General features: G+C 41.1%; 1 protein-coding gene across 1 annotated transcript in view; it reads left to right on the top strand.

Annotated features, from left to right (window-relative positions):
• Positions 1 to 22,611, top strand: part of fbxo22 (F-box protein 22) — a 76,051-nt gene that overhangs the window by 8,498 nt on the left and 44,942 nt on the right. The window contains exon 2 of the mRNA XM_042061675.1: positions 11,586 to 11,718. Coding sequence (XP_041917609.1) covers positions 11,586 to 11,718 — 133 coding nt within the window. The remainder of the gene's footprint in view (positions 1 to 11,585; positions 11,719 to 22,611) is intronic.

Genomic DNA, 22,611 nt, shown 5'->3' with positions numbered 1-22,611 from the left:
CAGGCAATAGGCCTATAGGCCCGACGGTAATTGTAAAGCAATTTACAAAAGATTAATAAATGTAAAAACAACTCGAATGAAATCATTCTTGGATCATAGAAGAGGTAGCCTAAATGTCTTGCAATTGTATTCATTTCTATGATTTTGGTAGCACTACTCAAACTAAGCCCACAAGCTAGCAAACATGACATAAGCTAAAAGGACATCTCCAGGTAAACGTTTGCCAATGGGTTGCATAGCCTACTCAAATGTCAGTAAACCTAGTAGGCCTTAATTAACTTACTTTCATAGCCTAGGTAGGTTAGCAACACCAGGTTGAGAGATGCAAGTAAGCAGATCATTAACGTTAGCCTTCTATCATCAAAAGTCATCAAAACTGCAGAGGAACGAACATGTTATAGGGCAGTCTTTGGTGTCTGCAGAAGTATGTGTGGCATCTGGCTCAATATTCTGCGCAAGGGACTGTTGTGGTAGGTGAAATTTCACGGGGAAACTACGATGATTGGTCAAATTTGCGAAAAAGTTGCGTTGTTTGGACAAAATTGCGAGGTCGCCCAGAATTCACGGGGATGCTGAATTTGCGTTGCGATCGCAACATCGCGAATTTCTGGAGGGACTGATTGTAACAGAAAGATGAATACGGGTTATGCGGAGCGCCCAGCGTTCGAACCGGAAAACTGGTCTAATCATGAAGATGATATTATCGTGGCTGGTGATTCCGACTGTTACTTCACGTTCACATTAATTTGTCTACTGTGCATCAGAGCTGTGCATCAGCGATTACGTTTTCGCCACCTACTGGCAGGTAGACCTATTCAGAACATAACAAATAGCCTAGTAGTAATCGGTGCCTTGGTAAGTGACGAAAACAATCGTCTTCGTGAACAGCTGTGCACTAGGCTACTTCGTTTGTTAGCTTTTTAAAAAGAGAGAATACGCTCATCCCTATACATAATGCAAGGGGTAATTAATCGCACATAAATTGACAAGTTTGGTCGGAAACCGGAACCCAATATTTGTTTTTTTATGCCTTAGTACAGTGGTCCCCAAACTACGGCCCGCCACCTCATTTTGTGTGGCCCCCCCAAAACATGTCCGTGTTATATAGCATCTGGCCCGCACGGGAGTACGACATCATCAAACTATAACCTCCGTAATTTCCTCCATTCTTTCTTTATGGCGAGTCTTAACAGTGCACATGTAATACTCTTTTTGTCCACTGGTTGTTTTGGCGCTGTTTCACGTTTGCCATTGAAAACGGAATGAAATGTAGGCCTACTATAGCCTAGAAATCTAGACGCACCCTAGCGGCGGCAAATTAATTTGCTCAGCCTGTACGTCTAGTACCAAACCATAGGGATTTCTATTGGCTGACGCTGTGGACGTCATCCAATCACAGTGCTCTGTTTTGTTAGACTCTTAAGGCGGGCTTAACAGGATAACGACAGTCCTGCAACAGTGAACAACAAGGAAGGTGGCTATGGCGAACGAAGAGCGGTTGTTTGAATCGGCGTTAGCGTCAACTCTGGAGGAGTTGGACTAGTGCTTTTCTTTGAAAGTTGAACAACACAATGCACTTAAGTCATTCCTTTCGAAGAAGGATGTATTTGCCGTTTTGCCGACCGGATACGGATATGGTCGTAGCGCTGGCCTATTGCATGCCTAGGCAGTTTGAAAGACAATTCTCTGCCCGCCCCTTGGATTAAGCGAGGTGAATGGTTTGATTCCAGACTATACATTTCAATGATATAGGATGGCCCGCCAGGCTAGGCCTACTATACAGTACCTGCAATCAATATAAGAGGCCTATGCTGACTGCATCAGTGCTCAAAGTATTCTAAAAGTTTGTCAATTAATTGTTAATAACTGACTAACTTCTATTCAAGTCATATTTCTGGGACTTTCTGGGATAATTATTTCTATTTTTATTCACTCGTTCAAAAGAGTTCACAAAGTTCTCATCAGGTGAGTGAAAGTTAGAATGGTGGTCATTTCAGATGTTTTTGCCAGCACTTCATAAAACTCTCATAGTTCAACTTTAAATTATTTTTAGGATACTGTATTGCTTGTTCACAACTTGAGCTGTGTATGCAAAGACACAGAGTTCAGAGTTCACACATTTTTGAATAAAATACTTTTGGGACTCCCTGCTAATACTTTTGGGAATGCTAAAGTCTTTTTATTAATATTATTTTATTTGAGCTTCATTTTACACTGATATGGCATGATGGCAACATAAACACAGCTAGCAATAGTATTAAATTGCAGTAGCCTACTTTATGATTAAATGTAATGGAATATTCAACTAAGGTAGACTGCTAAGCACTAATCTATTTATGGTTACTGATATACTTCGAGTCTCTGGCCCTCTCTTAGAGCCAGGCATAGTGAGCTGGCCCTCGGAAGAAAAAGTTTGGGGACCACTGCCTTAGCATGTCATTTGGCCGCCGACATTTTTGAAAAAATGACGTTACATGGTTGCAACTTCCGGCCCCAGTTTTTACATGCTGATTGGTAGGTGACCGGTCATGCACGAGTGTAGTGTTGGGCACGAGCGTCCTCGCGCGTCCATGTTGGTTAAGCATATTTCTGGAAAATGACAAATAAAACTACTGCTTGCTTGGATTAAGCTACTGATAGGCCTACTTGACTTAATGCCTACATGGTTTAGGTTGTATTATACCAGACCTTGTGGTAAATAAAATAAAAAGTAAATGTTGTTGTATAGGCTACTATTATTTGTAGGGCTGGGACAACGCGTCGACGTAATCGATGACGTCGACGCAAAAAATACGTTGATTTGTCAAGCATAACGTGTGCTGCTTTTTAAGATTTTTAATCTTAGACCTTCAGTGTTTTCCATACGTTGACTAATCTGTGACTGGGCTCCACGAAATCAAAACCGGCCACCACACGTTGATGTTCTATGTTGTAGGCCTACTATTTAAATTAAAGATAAGATAAAATAATTTCATTGAGCTGCACTTTTTACTCACACAGCCTTTCCTCGCCCCGCCCACTCTCTCTCGTAACGAGCCCGCTGCTCCTCCTCTGCATGTGCATTTAACAAAATATTCACGATTGTTGAAGGATTGTTGTTGCCACATAGAAGCACTGCATAGAACACAGTGGGCTAAATTGCTATTAAATCCGCTTAGCATCGTGACCATGCTGCGCAAATTTGTTCAAAACTGCTGCATTAAAGTTAAAGTAAACTCTGCTAAGGTCTTATCACAGCATAGTACATTGAGGAGACTAAACTAAGTTAAGTTACAGTATGCAATCAAGCAGTATCTCAAAGCTAACGTTAGAATACTGTTTGGATGTCAAGTTTAGCATGCTTACTTGCAGCTGCTTGTATTCGTTATTCATGCAGGGCTCATTTTATTGACTCTGAATGTTTGGATCATTAATCGTTTAAAAAATAATCGTTTATCCCAGCCATAATTATTTGCCTTATTTGTGGGTTGACAAGGTAACTGATTATGACAAGACATTTATGCAAAGCAATGACCTATATCCAATTATTAGCCTAGGCCTACTCATTGCGTTAAAAACTATGAAAAGCTATTTTAAAACGCACAGGCTGTAGTTCCTACCTGTAGTCCATGACAATGCAACGTCGGTATCAAGTAACCTATGTCTCCCCAAGAGATTTAACACAAAACTGTCAATGACGTAGTTAGTTTGCTTTATTGCAACATTGACATGATTAGGCTATGCATTTTATTTAAATGGTCAGGCTGCCAGTCAGGGCAAAAGCCAAATATCCAGTAACAGTTGCAGACTCTTGAAATGCCTGCTCGAACCACAATACCCGAGGGATGTGATGCAAATTCACACTGGGAGCAACAAAAATCACAGCTATCCACAAGTTTCTTACGTTCCATGTCTACTTAATTATAGTCATTTTAGTTGGATAGCCTATTGCGCAATATACAGCCTGTCCAAATATAGCATTTAGGGATCATTATTTGTGTAGCCTAAAGTGGCTCAATATTGATTTGCATCGTTTATTATCACATATGAACATCACATTAAATAACCTAGGACTTCAGAGACAGGGCAAACTTCTGCCACCATTCCCAAAATGTTCATCAACGACATATCATTGTACCTTACGTTGTCTCCGTCTGTAACGTGGAATCTAATAAGCTAATTCTAGCTGGTGCCGGAAGCGAACACCCATAAAATGGGCTGCGGTTAATTTCAAACTTTTTTGACTGAAGTAGCTAGCCTAGCATGGGCCATTGAAATGAATGGGGGCGGGACTTAGTCACTCTCTCCTCCCATAGTTACCAAGCTGGGATTCATGTTAACCTCACTAATGGAATGGAACTCTCACTAAAATTAGCGAGACTTATCGAAATAAGCCCGGTTTGGCCTTTAGCGAGGTTGATGGAATACCCCCTTGGTTCCACTTCCTAGCCTACAGAACGACAATGAATTGCAGCTTGCGTGACAGTTTTCTGAAGTGGTTTGTGTGTTCATGGTAGGATGATTTTCACGTGAAATGTAATTCTCCAATAAATAATAAATCCGAGATGTTTATCGGACATGCTTGGTTTTAACTGCAGTAGGCTAACATTAATCTTAGAGCCGCTGGTCACCATGTTAGGTCCAAAGGTAAAATAACTTTAGCATTGGTTGAGTGATGGAGGCTAGTTTGATTATTGTCGTATTTGTAAAACATAAACATGGTTATACCGAGTACGTTATATTGATAACAGCACTGTAAGTCTCTTTCGTCTGTCATCCCATTCATTTTCTTATCATACTGAGAGGAACTAAGTTAGTTAGTCACTGCGCTAACATTTAGCTTAAGACATGGTTTGCCGGTGGAAGTACGATGTATCCTTAAAAACAGCCAGGCCTACTGTATGTCAAAAGCAGGCTCAGATGAAGCTGGGAAGGATTAAACACACGGTTTCCACACCGTGGTAATCAACTGCGATAATTATGATATTTGAAATGAAAATGGTAATTGTTATCGTCAAGATTTTTATCGCGGTTTACCATTATACCGGTAATCGTTACATCCCTACTTATTTCATACACTACTTATTTCACAGCCTTTCATTAGGAAACCAGATAGTTAGGCCTATTTCTTGCACTCCAACGCAATTGACTTTGTATACTCGCGCTTTTGTCTTTCCTATTTTGCAGGAATTTAGGATTTTCCCTCCACAGGTACATGTCTGTAAATTAGGGAATTCGATTGCGCCCATGGGGGCGGTTCAGCGAAAAGACAGGGCGTGTTCTGGCGCAAACGTTCAATTCCGCCACAGAAAGTCAGTGGTGCAAATTCAGATGCTATTTTAAGGGCGCAAGATGTGTTGTACACCGATTTACAGACACCCCCTTGCACAGACGGAAACATTCAAAGCCTTGATAATAATTGTCCATTTCCCGGTTTTGTTCATGCATTGGTCACTTAAAAATTTAGTAGCCTATGTAGTACAACATCTACATGCAATATCTTTATAACAACAATGCGTAATTACAACCTATTCATTTGGACATCTTTATACAGCCCTATAAAGGCTAAAGTTACCTTTTAGTTTTGTTCCAATTTACCGTTGTGTATGGCTTTAAACATCCTGTGCGCTTTAACATCAGCCTAAGCATTATTCCAGCTGCGCTAAGGTTTTGACAAGCACCACAATTTTGCCTATCCTGTTGTAGCTCATCTGAAATAACTCTAAGCTTTGCTATGTTCCCTCCATCCTTTCATTATTTTCAAAAAACGTTTTATATCCTTGATGGCCTTGAAGTCTTGAGTTAGTAAATTAGCTGTTAACCAGCAACCATAGATATGTAAAAGAAAGCAGCAAGTATGCCTACAATTTCTGTAGTTGCTGCGTCCATTCATTGTTATTCTCTCTCCTGTTCAAACAAATGTTGTGCCTGCATTAAGTTGATGATAACGTCTACAAACTCTACTTTACAGAAAATATTGTAAATAGCCTACTGTCATGCAGTTGGAATACTGTGCGGAGTTGGAAAGTTAGGTCAACTTGGAAACTGTTTCTCGTTGTTGAGTTGCCTGATGGTAAGGTACGGCTGCAGGAGCCCTTGGCCGCCTGTGCTGCGTAACGCACACTTCATCTATACAACGCAGTTCCCATTTCTGCAAACCATACATAATTACAAGAAAAATATTACCACACGAGGGAAATCCGTGTGGTGTCCATTAAGATGTGAAAAAATAGGCATAAATCTAGCGTACACATTTCCATGAATCACGGATGTGTTGATCACATAAAATAGGAAATATTAGAGGACTTAAGTAGACGTGATGTTGAACTGCATGCCGATGCCATTTAACCCAAATGCCCCAGCAGCAGCACGGAAGAGAAGAACTTATCTGACAGAAGATATATACATTGTCTATAGAGAGGTAATGTTAGATTACATTGCAAAAATATCACCATGCATTTATAACCTTGTGATTCAGTGAGAGTGATCCCAAAACATCGGAAAGTATGTCTTTGTGACAATTCTGTATCACATTTTGTCAAGAGGAAAAATCAATAGCTAACTGTTCCCAACTGAACAGTGCTTATAGCGCTGTGAACGCTACTACTTAGTATTTCATGTCATGTTAGTACAAAACGTAATTTCTGTCAGAAAGCAGCCTATGATGCATGGGGTAACGTGAGGTGAGTCAGACAGAAGAGGGGCCTGTCTTAGTAGCCTATCCTGAATCCTGTCCCTTTGAAACTACCTTAAAATTGTGTGATTAGGCACCAGCATAATACAATCAAAATACAAAATATTATTAGGCTATATGTCCAAACCTGTGAGTCTAAGCCTTAGCCTTTAAAAAAAAAATCTTCAGGTGTTAGTAATTAGACAAAGAGCCATTGCATACTGTGTGTTTTTTTTTTTTATTATTTACTGAATGCGCCTACTGGGCACAAGAGCTCAGAGGGCTTTGAAGCCCAAGCCTTTGCGTGAAGTTGCCTCTCCGCCCTTCTCTTCTCTCTCCACAAAACTCACCAGAAGTCATAATTTTTGCATCTGTGCCCAGGGGTTCATAATCCATCCATGCATGTCCATCAAAAGTTTGGAATACCCTAATTGACTGACTTAGCTAATGACTTGTTTGTGATTTTTAATAATATTTTTGCATGACACGAAAGTTATTGAAATTCTGTTTGGGTCCCACAGACCCCACCACAGATTTGGTCCCCCCAAAGTTAGTATAAGTATAAGTTAATACTCTTTTGATCCTGTGAGGGGAAATTTGGTAATCCGTGAATTAGTGAAACACACTCAGCACACAGTGAACACACAGTGAGGTGAAGCACACACTAATCCCGACGCAGTGAGCTGCCTGCAACAGCGGCGCTCTGGGAGCAGTGAGGGGTTAGGTGCCTTGCTCAAGGGCACTTCAGCCGTTCCTACTGGTCGGGGTTCGAACCGGCAACACTGCGGTTACAAGTCCGAAGCCCTAACCAGTAGGCCACGGCTGCCCCAAAAGAGGAACTACTGTATCTGAAGACCGTATTACCCGTTTTTTCTTCTCTGTCATTTATGACAGAGAAGGTCTCTTATGCTGCTGCGCCATCATGTTGACTACGGCCCTGTCTTGTACATTCTACCAGATGCGTGCTTGCTTTCACGATTGTTAATGTTTTATTTGGGATTAAATGGAATTATAGGCTACTGTTTGGTAAAGTTGCCCAAAAGTGTGAAAAGTGATTTGGGGAAAGCATTTAATAAGCATCATTTTATTGCAGTAATTTTACCTACCACCAAATGATGGACAGAACTCATAATAGTCCTCAATAGTACGGCAGTCAACATAACAGTAGCCTAGCCCTACAGTATGTGTGGCTCCTTTAAGTGAACCTGACATCAGTGAATTGCGAGTGAGTGGCTAGAGAGTTTGAATCGTTTTCATTTAGGACTAAACGCTCATAAACGGCTCAGCTTGGAATAAGCTACAGTATAGCGACCAAATCAGAGTTTGTGAGGGAAACTGAGGGTAACTGAATAAAGCTGCAATTCTTCAGACTATATCTTATGTCCGTCTACTCTGTTGCGCATAACCTGCTGCAGCAGAAATGAAAGGCATTAGCCCCGAAGGTTTTAATAACTTATTATGATGACCTGTCTGGAACTGAAGCACGAATGGTTAGCATATTTCTAGGTAATAATACAAAACCCAAGCTAAAGTAATGCAAATATAATACTAAAACACAACTTAGAACTAGGCCTTTATGTACTCGTCCCACTAACGAGTTTGTTTATTTGTTTCCCCGACCAGCGCGGTAAAGTGCAAACACACCAGCACAAGACTGCTCTAGATAGGGCTTAGCTCCGCTCTGTTAAGGTTAAAGGGCGGATCATTCACGAGAGGATTTTGAGATGCACAGATTCCCAAATGAACGCATATCCACAGATTTTGTTAGAGTGGTGAAATACATTCACACCGCTGACATTATATTGAGGAAAAAGTATAGCCAACCAAGCTCAAGTAGCTCAGTGTAGCAGGACGGACCTTACGTAGGCCTAAATTAGGACTTTAAAAAATATCGGCGCAAATTATCGGCCAGAATTCTGTTATCGGACCGATAATAATATTTTCATTTTTTCACTTATCGGCTAATAATATAGCGGCCACCGATATATCGTGCATCCCTAATAATTTCCAAAAGAAAGCACCTTGCTAAGACTCTTGATTTAGTATATTTCATTTAAAAATGTTCATGCAAGTATAGGAAATATTCTCAAGTTAAAATGTGTAACTCTGTTACTGATATGGTAACAGAGTAACAGCGATGTCACAGAATTCTTTCTAAATCTTCAACTGAGATGTTCTGAACAGCACCAAATGTGATGTGTATTGTCACACTGAATGCCTCTGGGTGCATGCCAAGTTTTGTGAAATTCTGTCCATGGGGGGCCATGCAATAAATTAATTTGTGTACATCTAGTGACTACACCCATCGGCTTGTAGATGGTGGTGTTGAGTGAAAGGTTGCCGGTAGAGGATGGTGACACTCACACAGTAGCCTACTCACTCACTGACACACACACACCATCCCCCCCCCACACACAAACACCATTAAACTATATAAAGCAGCGTGTAAACCAGTGTTTCTCAAACTTTTTTTCTGGGGACCCACTTTTTAAAAATGACAGACTATCGCGACCCAACTCGTGACTGTGGTAGTTAACAAACTAGATCAGTGGTTCTCAAACTTTTTCTTTCATTCCCCACTTTGATCAAGGGGGCATTCTCGAGCCCCATCTGTCCCTCATCGCTCTAAGAAAGTGGTAGGTCAAGCTTAAAATTGTCAAATTCATTGAAATAATGACAAGTTCTAAATATATCCTCTTCAACAGAGTTAAAATCAGCTGGTGCTGCAGATATAATAATAACACATATTTCTGTTTTCCAGCAACATATTAGGAAGCATAGGCCATTTTACAGCATTGTATATTCAATGAAATACCAACATGCTGCATTAAATGGATCCATAATCCAGTCATACTGAGCACTGCTGGTTGGGAAATATTTTTGAAATAAACTTTGCAGGGATGTGATGTAGGCCTACTGTTTAATATACATGGGATCACGAGTGGCTCCCAATCAGACGTTTCAGCGATTTCGCTCAGAAATCTCAAAGGCATAATACTGTCGCGATCGAGGCGCCTGTCCCATACTCAAGTTTTTTTGGTGAATGCAGTAATCTTATTTGCTAGGTGAAGTAGGTGCTTGTCTTTGCCTTGTAACTGGACATTTAACTCAAATGTATCGCTAAGATATATCAAATATATCGCTAAGATAGGCCAGCTTCGTCAAGAAATGTTCATTAGTGAACGTGCTTGCAGATTCAAACATGCGCTTTTCCTCCAAGAAGAGGCGACCCGGAGCTCAAACACGCACGACAGCACTTTACCTCGGGAAAGCCACCTTGCCTCGCTGTGAAACAGTACAGCCTTTTGGTCAGCTACCATCTCTTCGCAAAGTGCGGAGAATAGACGCGCTTTTAAGGGCCGGGTTTTGATGAAATTCACCACTCACAACAACGTTCAAAATCTCATGTAAGTTAGTCCCGACCAAGCTGCCTTGACACGAGCGCTTCCCTGTGAATAACACAGTGCGTCCATTGCGCATCGGGTGCTACCTGGGCACAGGCTACAGATAAAAAAATTAATTAAACTCCGGTTTTTCACGTCAGTTCGTGCCCCACCTGGCATGTCTCCGCAGTTTGAGAAACGCTGGTGTAAACAAAAAAGATGATCAACCAATCAAATTAGGTATAGTCACGGTCACTGTCAAACTGATTCGTCAGGACCATAGAAAGGGAAGCCATCCTCCCTTTCCTGACTATCAGTCATTTTGTTAGGTGCAATTTTGAGTTTTGTTGAGATCAGATCACGTTAGCAAGCATTTTTTATGGACAGTAGAGATTTGGAATTGTTAGTAGGCCTACAAAAGGACTTTAGTAAAACTACTTCTTCAACAACAACTTTAAATTAAATCTGACAGCAAGTCAAATCTGGAGGTTTGTAGCTTATTCGAGAGGGTAGACGTTTTTAGGACTTTCAAAAGAAGGAGAGAGAGAGACCGTGTTTGTTGCTGTTACGAGTGGCAGTAGTCCAGGCTGTGTTGTTAGCCTACATCGCTGATATTGCGTGTACATGGCCTATTATATGCTCCGTAGCCTACAAATATAGGCCTAATGTAGTGGTGGCCGAGTAACTTTGTGTGGAGGATGTCCTCCAGTAGGCAATGTGTGCGGGAGGGAGAGAGACAGCGTGTGTGTGTTGCTGTCACAAGTGTCCCTTGTCCAGTTTATTTTACATGGCCTGTAGGTTAGGCTACAGTATGTATGGCACTAAGCCATTCAGTCTACATTAGGCTAAAATGTGTTGGTCTTCTTGTCTGTCTCATGGTGGTCTGTGCAGTGGAATAACTGATTGCACACTGATTGGGGACAGTCCCATGATTCATTTCACCAAGTTTCATGTCTGCGCCTCAAGTGCTCTAGCGCCACCAATGTGTCAAAGTTGGTATTACATCCATGCGCTTAACGTTTGAACCGTATACCAATTTGAAAATTGAGATATTTGGAATCGTTGGATTATGCCGAGTTCAACGCACCCTATATGACGTCAATTTCCACCAAGTCTTTTATGTATCAACACCAAACTTAGTACATAGGTACAGGACCCAATTAGGAAGAGGCTCAAGAAAATTGGTGACCTTAGACCTATAGGGGGCGCTGTAATTAGCAAAATTACGTTTTGGCCTACAACGGTTGATGTGTTTGGAATTAAAACTTACTAGTGGTGTCTGTTAATACTGTGGGTGGTCCTTATTTAATTTTGTCACAAAAAACATTCCATACGTATTGGCTTATTGCAAGAATTGTATTGTATTCCAAGCACAAATTTGCGGTAGAAATATCGGTATCGGTGCATCCTCTTACTGGTGATTTTGAATATGTCTGTACCACACCCCCGCCCCCCCCCCCCCCCCCCCAATTGTAAGAACTACTTAACATGTATGATGTAATGAATTTTATCAAAATGTTGCATTGAGCTATGTTTACTCATGTTTGCAGTGTGTGTCGTCTCTGGAGAAATTGTGCACGGCGTGTGCTTCGCACTCAGCAGAAAATTACCTGGTTGGCAGCCTCAGGTTCCTCCAGATATGACGGGCACATTCTCCTGCGCACTCTCTATGAAGAACTGGAGGTAAGAACAAGCTATCAGGCCAAGTAATGAAATTATAAACTAGAGGCACTGCATAGTGTTACATAGTATGACAGCCGCATGGTGTTGTCACCTGATTCACAAAGAAAATATCCTGTTCTCTCCATGTCCTCCATGCTATTCCTGCAACCCCTTATTATGTACAAGTCGCACTTCCCATGTCCTCCCCATCCCCTACTCCTATAACTCTTATTATGACCGCCGCACAGCAAAGCGGCAGTCATATATCCCCTCATATCAAACTGATCTTAAGAGAGGCAAGCAACAGACTGTATACATTAAGGACTAGTCAGAGGGTGCTTGTCTTTCTCTTCAGGGGTGCCTGGATTGTTTAAGGACTCCTGCTCTGATATTGATGAAATGATGGATGTTATCAGTAGTTGGGTGGATACTGTCATTCCAACTAAGGCCTTGAAAGTTTACCCCAACAGTAAACCATGGGTTACCAAGTCTCAGAGGTCTTTTGAATTAGAAACACAGCTCAAAATGAACAACCTAGGTACAGCCTAGTATGAACACTATACTAGGGCTTAAGGAAAGGGGAAAGAGGAAGTTAGAATTTAACAGCATACCTGACCCAGTACTGGCAGAGGATCTTAACAGGTCCTATGTCAGATTCGACACGTATGACTTCAGTAACAGACATTCTGAACTCAAGAAGAGTCCCTAGTTTTAATGAGCATAGTGTTGTTGGGTGTTTCAAACACTGCAGTCCAACGCCCTGGCCCAGATAACATCAGTGGCTGCACATTAAAAGTGTGTGCTGAACAGTTAGCCCCCATCTTCCATCACATATTCAGTTTGTCACTCTTCCTGCAGAGGGTGCCATCTCTATGGAAGCAGTCTGTAGTGGTGCCTGTTGCTAAGGTCAGTCGGCCCCAAATCCTAAACGATTTCAGGCCGGTTGCCCTTACATATCTTATTGCAAAATCCTTAGTAGTGTTGTCACGATAACAAAATTATGACTTCGAAACGATACCTGCCATAAATATCTCGATGCTCGATACTGAAACGATACCACGGCGAAATCCTAAAATATCTGGAAAAGAAAGGACGCAGACCTCCTTCAAGTGTATTGAGTCATTTGTGTTGAATTTGGTGCACTTTTGTAGTGTGCAGATCAATTCTGGGTTCTAAACTTCCTACATAATTATTATTTTTTATAGTCAGTAAAATAGTAATTTGTGTGTGATTACGGTAAGTCCTTTATTATGACCGCCGCTAGCGAAGCGGTCATATAGGGATTGTCAAAGTCCCTATATGACCCCCCCCCGTCATCTACTTCCTGAATTTTTGGTCAACGATACCCGGGACACCGAACCACCGGGGCACATGAAATTTGGTGGGTATGTAGCCCCACTAGACTTTTACGGAAGTCCCCCGTGCTGGGCCCCCCGAACCGCAAAAAAAAGCAGTTTTTCCTAAATAACTACCTGAACCGTGGCACTGAGGATGAAGAATCTTTTATGGTATGTTGGTCTCAAGGGCCCACATCAACCTGGCCCATAATCACTCATTTGTGATTTGCACCCCCCCGGTAAAAAATTAAAATGCAATATTATTCTGCTTTAATCGCCCCTATCTTCAGTTAAGATGTTCAGAACTGCACCAAATTTTATGTGTATGATTGACCTGGCATTCTCTGGGGGTATGCCAAGTTTCGTAGAATTTCATCCATGGGGGGTCTAAAAAAAAAATTAGGTTATGTGTACATTTAGTGACTGTACACTCATTGGCCTATAGATGGCGGTGCACACATATACACATGCACACACACAGGCACCCACATACTATCGGTATTAGCAATGCCCTCCTGACAGGTCTCCCAGCCTGCGCAGTGAAACCACTTCAGATGATCCAGAACGCAGCGGCGCGCCTGGTCTACAACCAACCCAAAAGGGCACATGTTACCCCGCTGCTCATCCAGCTACACTGGCTACCTATGGCGGCCCGCATCAAATTCAAGTCTCTAACGCTTGCCTACAAAGTAGTCTCCGGTTCTGCTCCCACCTACTTGAATGCCCTCATACAGACTTACACTACCTCCAGACCGCTGCGCTCCTCTGACGAACGACGTCTAGCTCTACCACCGGTACGCTCAAGCCAATCCAAACTTTTCTCATCTGTTGTTCCTCGTTGGTGGAACACACTGCCAGTTCCTACAAGGGCAGGGACATCCTTTTCCACGTTCAAAAAACTCCTGAAGACCCAGCTCTTTAGAGAACATCTACTCTCATAGCAACACTTACAACAAGTCTTACTGATCCTAGCACTCACCAGCCGTTAAACTGACAAGTAACTGTTAAAATACAGCACTCACCGACGCACTTATTCTTACTGTACTCTAATGTGTTTTTTTAAACTGTCCTAAAATTGTGAGAATTGTTCTAAAACTTACTGTTTACCATGTTGTTAGTCGCTTTGGTTAAAAAGCGTCAGCCAAATGTAATGTAATGTAATGTAATGTAATGTAATGTAGCACGGCCGATACATAATTACAAATTCAGTAGGATTAAAAGAAAGCCAAAATAAATATTCATCATCATCATCATGGCTGCATTTCCAGTATTGGCGATAAGTAGTCGTTTGTCCACTAGATGGCGCATCGTTGCAGTGAGACGTAATTTTGTTGGAAGTTAAAAGTAGGTTGGAAAAAGGACTTCCTAAGGACTGTAGTTTACCGCAGAGAACGTCTAATAAGGATAGGACGATGTTCACATGAATTGTAATTCCCATTTCTTCTTGAAGCCGGAATAAATCTGAGGATGTTTATCGGACATGCTTGGTTTTTACTGCAGGTACGTTAATCTTATAATATCAATAAGGACCTAGGTAATGTTACCGTTGGCGTTGGTTGAGTGATGGAGGCCAATTTGATTGATTGCATTTGTAGAAAACTATAAATGCGGTTATACCAAGCAAATTGATGGCAGCACTGTAATTGTATCTTTCGACTGTCATTTGTTGCACGTGCTACAAAAATCATTCTGTGCAATGGAAGATTTACCAACGTTACACCGGTCTGATACAGTTTTGCCTATACATGTGTGAGACTGAGACTGAGACACCTGTTTATTTTGTTTTAAGTGCGTGCAGGGTGTGAGAGGGGAATCGATGTGCTTTGATTCCAGCTTGGTAGTTGTAGTCTGTGAAATTAAAAAGCACGTGTGTGTGAAGTATCCAAACAATGACACCTTCATTTCATTATGGCTGCTTTAGCAACACACCTTAAGCTACTGTGTAGTGGGTCCCATTTAGAAGTGGCTACTTCATTCGCGCTTTCCTTGACTCATGGAGCTGCGTGAATTTTATTACAACTTTTTGCCACGATATGGCAGTTTAAGTCCGCTTGATACTGTAAGGCGTGAGCCATTGGTTTCCAAAGGAGATTTTATTTGTGTCGCCAGCATAGCCTATTGACAATTTATGTTGTAAATAGGCCTACCTTATAAGCCTACCTGTAGCTTAGGGAAGCTAACAGCTTTCTATTAGGATCTAGTTTGTTAGTTACAGTTTTGTCATAACTCCCTGATGCATTTTTGCATTTAGAATAGCCAGAGCGTGGATATCTCAATCGGAAAATTAAACCATATCGGGTGCCTGATCTGCCCGCTATTTATTTTTTGATTTCTTAAAAGATTGAGCTTGGTCTGGTGAAAGCCAGACTAGCCATGGACCTCAGTTACACAATGCAAGGGAACATGAATCAGCCTATATTTGCACGAACAATAATGGACAACAGCTCTTCAACTTTGGCCCGTTAAAATGTGTAGGCCTATGAACAGTCTAGCGACGCATTTCATCAAGGCCCATTTGGACATGTCAGTTATTTGCACCACTGGTTAGATGTAAAACAGCATTTCGTTTCAGACTTCTGTTACTTAATTTGTGCATTAACAATAACGTTTCAGACTACTGTTACTTACTTTATTGTCATGCACAAATTATCACATGAACTAAAGATGACTAAAATCTTATGTAGAAGAAGAAACATTCACAAAAAATCTATCCATCCAAAAATGACCCTTGTTTTTGATAGCCGTTGAAAACGGCATGGAACTGACAGAGATGTTTTTGTTTATAAATAAATAAATAAACATTATGCTGATACCTTTTGCTTTTCCCAAATACAATGTAGCCTACAGGTGTAAGTGACCTTTCATCAATCCAGTTGCAATGGATGAACTGTGATGAACTGCCCTACTTGAGATTTTAAAGGTTTTATAACAATGCTACATCTTCTTTGGCTATTCTACAATCTATTCACCTTTTCAGCACCAGTAGGCTACTTTCTGTGCAGCCGCACACACACACTCAGGCATGCCAAACAAGCATACACAAAAGTTTCAAGAGTGGGGGATGGAGTAAAATATGGAGACAAATTGAAGTGTGATTTCTTTTCGCGGAACGGATGTACAGGACTGAGCGGCGGTCATATTTTGTACCGCTATGCGGTACATCTAGTTGTTTGTTATAGTTAACTTACATTGTGTCGTTTTGGCAATAAAGTACCTTTAAATAGCCAAAGTAGGCTAGATCAAGGTCAGTGTTGAAATTCATGCATGCAAATCACTGAATGCTATGCAGAGGGGTCTAATTTTTAGGCCATCTGATGTAGGCTACCCTAGGCCTTCCCGTGTTTATGGGATTTCTTTGACAGTTGCAAAGGGTACCAGTGTACAAGTACGACGTTCCAACCAGGTCTTCGTCAGATAGGCCTACACCATTAGGCTACCTGTTGCAATAAATCTGTGTACATTACGTATATTTCTTTGCTAACATTATTTGCTACCACGTAACAATAAGCCGCTAGGACTCGACACGCTTCAGTGGTATTATATGCTGTGTGCTTTAATTAGCGCATATCAGGTAGCCTATCCTACTGGGCAATAATTATTGAACAAATTGCAGTCTGCATGCCATATGACAAACATTACTGACCGAATATTAAATAGATCGATTGCAAGTTATGGTAATGTTATACTAGTAATGTTATACTAGCGTACACATTGCGTTTTCATCACGTTAGCATATGATCAGTCGTTATCTCTCGTCAAAATAAACTGATGAAGGAAGGTTTGCTTTATCCAAGAAAAACCATACTCGTTTCAGTTAGGCTAGACTAAAACTAAAGAGATGAACTTGGCACTAATCATGTAGTGGTGTTTTCTATACACGGGTTTCCCGTTTACCAACAAAACTAGATGCGCGCGCAGCCGTGAGGCAGAAGACGCTTGGTGGCCGTCCACAACGTTATAAACTTAACCTAAATAGTTGGCTGCTGTAAGCTACAGTCGGATTTTTTTGTATACCCCTGTTGTCTCAATTATATTAACATCTCATTTCAGACTATATTTCAAAGTTTGACGTTCATTTGGATTATTAATATAACATTGTATTTTGTCATTTTTGGCGAAGACATGCATTCCGTTAGCGATATTGAACATATTTAACATTCTCTAACCATCGTGATTTCGATTTGGTGCAGTTTTCAGCACAAAAACTCATTTTATTCTTTTGCTCTTTTGCATTAATCTTTGCTGTTCTATGGTGCTTTCTGCCTCTTGGTTGCGCACGCATGTTTTCGTGACGTTCCATAGAAATCCATGTATAGCCTATTCGTTAACCTGTCGTTCTTTGAACTCTTTAAAAATGTTGGGATATGTCTGCGAGGTGTTTAGCCAAGTTCTAAGCGTAGCCTATTGCTTTTGAATGACTCTGAAACATATTTTACAAACGGGCCTCTGGGTGCCTGATGGCTTGCCTTCACTATCCGCGATGTATCCGAAATAGTTCCAGGATTCACTTTGTTTTATCCACAAGCCGAGGACTGTCGGCAAAGAACTATGTTGACGTTGGCTGCGCACTCACTCACTCAGCGCTGCCTGCTTGACACGCCTACTTGCTTAGATGTGTGCAAGGAGCATGGAGAGTGGGAGCAGTCCACACAGACACAGAACGTTATTATTTTAATGAAGTATCGATTCTAAAAATGTCGGAAATCGTATTGTTTTTTTGCGTGAAGGCATTGTGATACCTTTCTAGTATCGATACACCATGCAACACTAATCCTTAGAGAAGCTGATTAAAGCTGAGCTCCTAATCAAGGTGCAACCTCTCTTGGATCCTTCCCAGTTTGCCTATAGGGCCAAGAGGGGGGTGCAGGATGCTACCATCACTCTACTAAATCTTCACTATAAACACCTGGAGGAAAGCGGGAATGATGCAAGGTTGCTCTGTGTAGATCTTTGTAGGAAAGGAGACCGATGGCTTCTAAGACCCCATATGGAAAGATGCATATTATTTCAATGAAGTTTTATCACTGAAAACGATTAGGCTATTTCTGAAAACTTTGGCCAAAGTTCAGATGCTGGAAAACTCATGGTTTCACTTTCATCAAGGGAAAACAGCGTGTTACATTGTGACATGTTGTTCCCTCATTCGTTTGAAATCTCTGATTGACCACCTGTTCAAGGGATTTGCGACAGCCTAATAGCCTACCCTGCTACGTATCTCTTAGATTTCGCTAACAAATGTTGTAGGAGTTATTGATGGCACAATAACTTTTACAAAAGACCAGGAGACAATGTTAAGGCATTTGTGGCGAAGAAGGATGGTGTCGTGGAAAAACTGGTCCACTTCCGAATCCAATTAGCAATTAATCCCTTAATTTACTAATTAGCACTCTGGAACAAGGCGTCCGAAAGAGACAATGCAGACAGGAGATCTCTGAAGACTGTTGATCTTTATTCACCGTATTGCAGTGACAGTCCAGCCTAAACGATGTCCAGACCAGGTGTCAAGCAATAGGATGAGGTGAGATGTCATCAGCTGGCGCCCCCCGATGAGATCTGACTAAAAGGTGGCTGCGGCCTATCTTTTATACTCCTTAACCTTAGAGTTGGTCCCTCTCCTCTCGCCACTCTCGAAAGACACCTGTTGGCCAATCAGCATCCACCAGGATTACGGATATTGGTGGAAACCATTGTCCCATCATGCATAAAAATATATGCAAAACTGTCTGATTCTGGGCCTTTCTGATTCTATCCAGTTGGGTGTAAGCAGGGCTTCTTATCTTGCTACCTGTTACTTGGCCTTGCTGTTATCATCACCAGCTATACATCATCCTCTCGCTCTTGACCATCTAATGAGAGACCTAGTGTCACTGTATCCTCCTGCACCCCACTACTTGACTGCTGGTCTGGTCTGTTCAAGATGTGTACAGGCCTTGAAGTCTCATAATAATTGCAGTAATATTAAAGTTTATAAAAACCGTACATGCATCCTTTAAGTCATAGAAATCCACCACAATGGTTTGTGTGTTCTTCCTACATCTCAGGGTAAGCTATTTCGTTGCTCTGATTGGTTAGGTCTATCCAATTGAGTGCAGAGGCATTCCCCCCCTGTATCAGTTGAAACAAGCCCCATAATTACGTCCCAATGGAGCAGTATCAGACTCATATTCTGACTAGAATTTGAGTATGACAATATCAGGCTAGGACCCTATCCTAAGGGTGCACAATAAATTTGGAGTACCAGGGGGTACTAGATTTACCAGGGGGTACTAGATTTACCAGAAATGAGCTCATATCTCAGCAACGCTTTCGCATATCGAAACCAAACTTGGTACATGGACTTCACCCCATCCTGAGGATGTACAATTACATTAATACACGGATTAGATGTTAAAATCCCTTGTGCCAAAATCCAAGGTAAAAACACATTCAGAAGCCCCTGCTCAAGTTTAACTTTAAAAAGCACACTACCCACAAATCCGCCAACAAATGGTCACAAACACAAGACAAATGGCCCATCCAACAGCAGTATATAGTATGCGGCATGTCATTGGGGTTATCAAGTGGGCACCCTCATTCACCGATGTTTCGTTAAGTTAGGCCCACGACACCTCATGAAGGCTTAACAGTGAAACCAACGTCCTGGAGACACTCCCCTCCATGCTGCCACCATATTACCACATTGAAATATCCAATACCCAAAATACTCTTAACTAGCCCAGGCATGGTCAAGGTTGGCTAGGTTGTTCCGTCCCGTTGATGTGGACTGAACCATAACCATAAAAACCCTGGCCAACCAACCATCAACCTAGGCACAGCCCATCACAAACACAACAAATTATAGCCAGTTAGCTTAGCCAGTTAGCTTAGGCCCCATCACAAACACAAAACAAATTAGCCAGTTAGCTTACGCCCCATGTTGCCACCACATTACCACAATAAACAAATACCCTTAACCAACCTAGGCATGGTCTAGGTTGGCTAGGTAGGTCCGTCCCGTTGATGCGGACTGAACCATAACAAATAATAAAAAACGCTAGCCAACCACCATCAACCCAGGCACAGCCCATCACAAACACAAAACAAATTAGCCAGTTAGCTTATGCCCCATGCTGCCACCATATTACCACAACAAACATCCAAATACCCTTAACCAACCTAGGCATGGTCTAGGTTGGTCCGTCCCGTTGATTCATCACAAACACAAAACAAATGAGCCAGTTAGCTTACCTTAGCTTGCACCCTATGAAGGGTAACTATTCCTTACCCACAACCAATAAATTTAGTGTCTCTTGACCACTAGGGGGGGCGCTATAATCACATGAAGTAGGTTCATATCTCCGCAACGCTTTCATGTTTCAAAAACGAATTTTGTACATGGACTACTTTCACATATAGAAACCAAACTTGGTATATGGACTTGACACTATCCTGAGAACACACAAACAATTTGTTGACCTTCGACCACTAGGGGATGCTATAGTTACAGGAAATGAGCTCATATCTTAGCAATGGTTTCAAGTATTGAAACAAAATTTGGTTTATGGACTCGGGACCTCATCCTGAGGACACAATAAATTGCTTGGGGATAGCCCCTTCCTGTTTCAACATTACTGTGCACCAGTGCACAAGGCAAGATCCGTAAAGACATGGATGACAGAGTTTGGTGTGGATGAACTTGACTGGCCTGCACAGAATCCTGACCTCAACCCAATAGAACACCTTTGGGATGAATTAGAGCAAAGACTGAGAGCCAGGCTTTCTCGTCCTAAATCAGTGTGACACCTCACAAATGCTCTTCAGGAAGAATGCCCTTACAGAAATTTCAGGTTTCTGGCAAATTTGCGGCAACGTCATATTTTCACATGCAAATTTGCAGCAATGTCATGCAAATTAGGTTTGTCACCAGAAGTTCACTGGAAGTTTGCCATTATTGGCTAAGTGTGATGGCAAATCACTGGCGAACACATTTGCCACTAGTGGCAAACTTCTCATTGTTGCCAGAACTTTGCTGGAAGTTTGCCTCTAGCGGCCAACACTGGCATACTTCTGGCAATATTTTCTAGTGAAATCACCCACAAGTTTGCTGCAAATCTGCCGCAAACATTTAATTTTTGTAAGGGTGGTCAAAAATTCCCATTAACACACTGCTAAACCTTGTGGAAAGCTTTCCCACAAGAGTTGAAGCTGTTATAGCTGCAAAGGGTGGATAGACGTCATATTAAACCCTATGGATTAAGAGTGGGCCCACTTAAGTTCAAATGCTAGTCAAGGCAGGTGACCCAATACTTTTGGCAATATAGTGTATGAGGAAGGAGACAGAAAACATCTAGACACTCAGTGTTTTTACTGCGGTTGCGTAAAGAAAATAATGGGAATAAATGCCTGTATGAACTCCCAACATCATAGCAACCTCTTTTTCTTATTAGGCAACTTGGCAATCTAAAAGCTAAACAACACTTTGACACATTTGTCATAAATCAGTCATGCATTCATGAAAACAGCCTTCAATAAATAAAATCCTTATGTTATACCATCGATAATGATCAACAGTATCCTCACGTCAGTATGGACTACAACAGTCATTTATATTAGATATTTTAGCTAATAGGTTAGCTAAGAAGCTAAGCAACTTGGCTACAAACAACTGTAAATTGTGCTACATATTTTGACAAAATAACAGGTTTATTTGACAACACAATACTGATTAGGTGTGTTTGACAGAACGTGAGAAGTCATTAAGCACGGAAGCAAAATTTATTGAAACAATGCGTCAGGGACATGTCACAAGGAAACTTTTCTGGTGCTACCTGTAGCTAGTTTCTGTAACAATACAGGCTACATCGTTCAAATAAAAAATATCTCAAAGAGTCAGTCCTAATAGTCGTCTAATCTTGGTTTACCCTCTTAACCCCCCAAAAAGGCTGAAAATAATGACAGTTTATTGAAGACTACTGTAAATACTAGCTATTATTTATCCAAAAATTAACACTAACATTATGTTACGATACATACGCACATGGTGTAATTACTGGTAAAGTAACTTTTAAAAAACTATTTTGAAGACATAACCTGGATAACTAGTAACAATAAGGAAAAAAAAATATTTTTCCTTAGTATGTCCTTCAGACGATGTGAAGATGAATAGTGTTTTCCAGCTCTACCCTTTAGTATATCGGCGTAAAGTGTAAAACATTTATGAGGAAGATTTGATAAATAAAATAGGTTGGGGTATGGCGGAGATATTAGACTGGACGTCATCGGTACTGGAGTACAGAAATTAGAATGGGCCGTCTGCAAAGGGTTAACAAAATACGGTATATTTTTAAACTTTATATGAATTCCAAAATATATTAAATAGAAACATGGAATATAACCTCTTTATTCTAATATTTTGAGAGATCCAAAAATCAGTAGGCCTTTCATGAGTTGTAAGTCGTAATCATCAAGATTAAATCAAAAAATGGCTTGAAATATTCCACTTTATATGAATATAGAATATATGAAAGATTCACAGATTTCGCTTTGAAAGATTCAATTAGGAGGAAAAAAAAAACTTTTCCACAATATTCTAATTTCT

Source organism: Alosa sapidissima, chromosome 14 (assembly GCF_018492685.1).
Source record: "Alosa sapidissima isolate fAloSap1 chromosome 14, fAloSap1.pri, whole genome shotgun sequence".
NCBI classification, from domain to species: domain Eukaryota; kingdom Metazoa; phylum Chordata; class Actinopteri; order Clupeiformes; family Clupeidae; genus Alosa; species Alosa sapidissima.
Note: the sequence above shows the minus strand (reverse complement) of the source record. Positions and strands in the feature narration are given on the sequence as shown.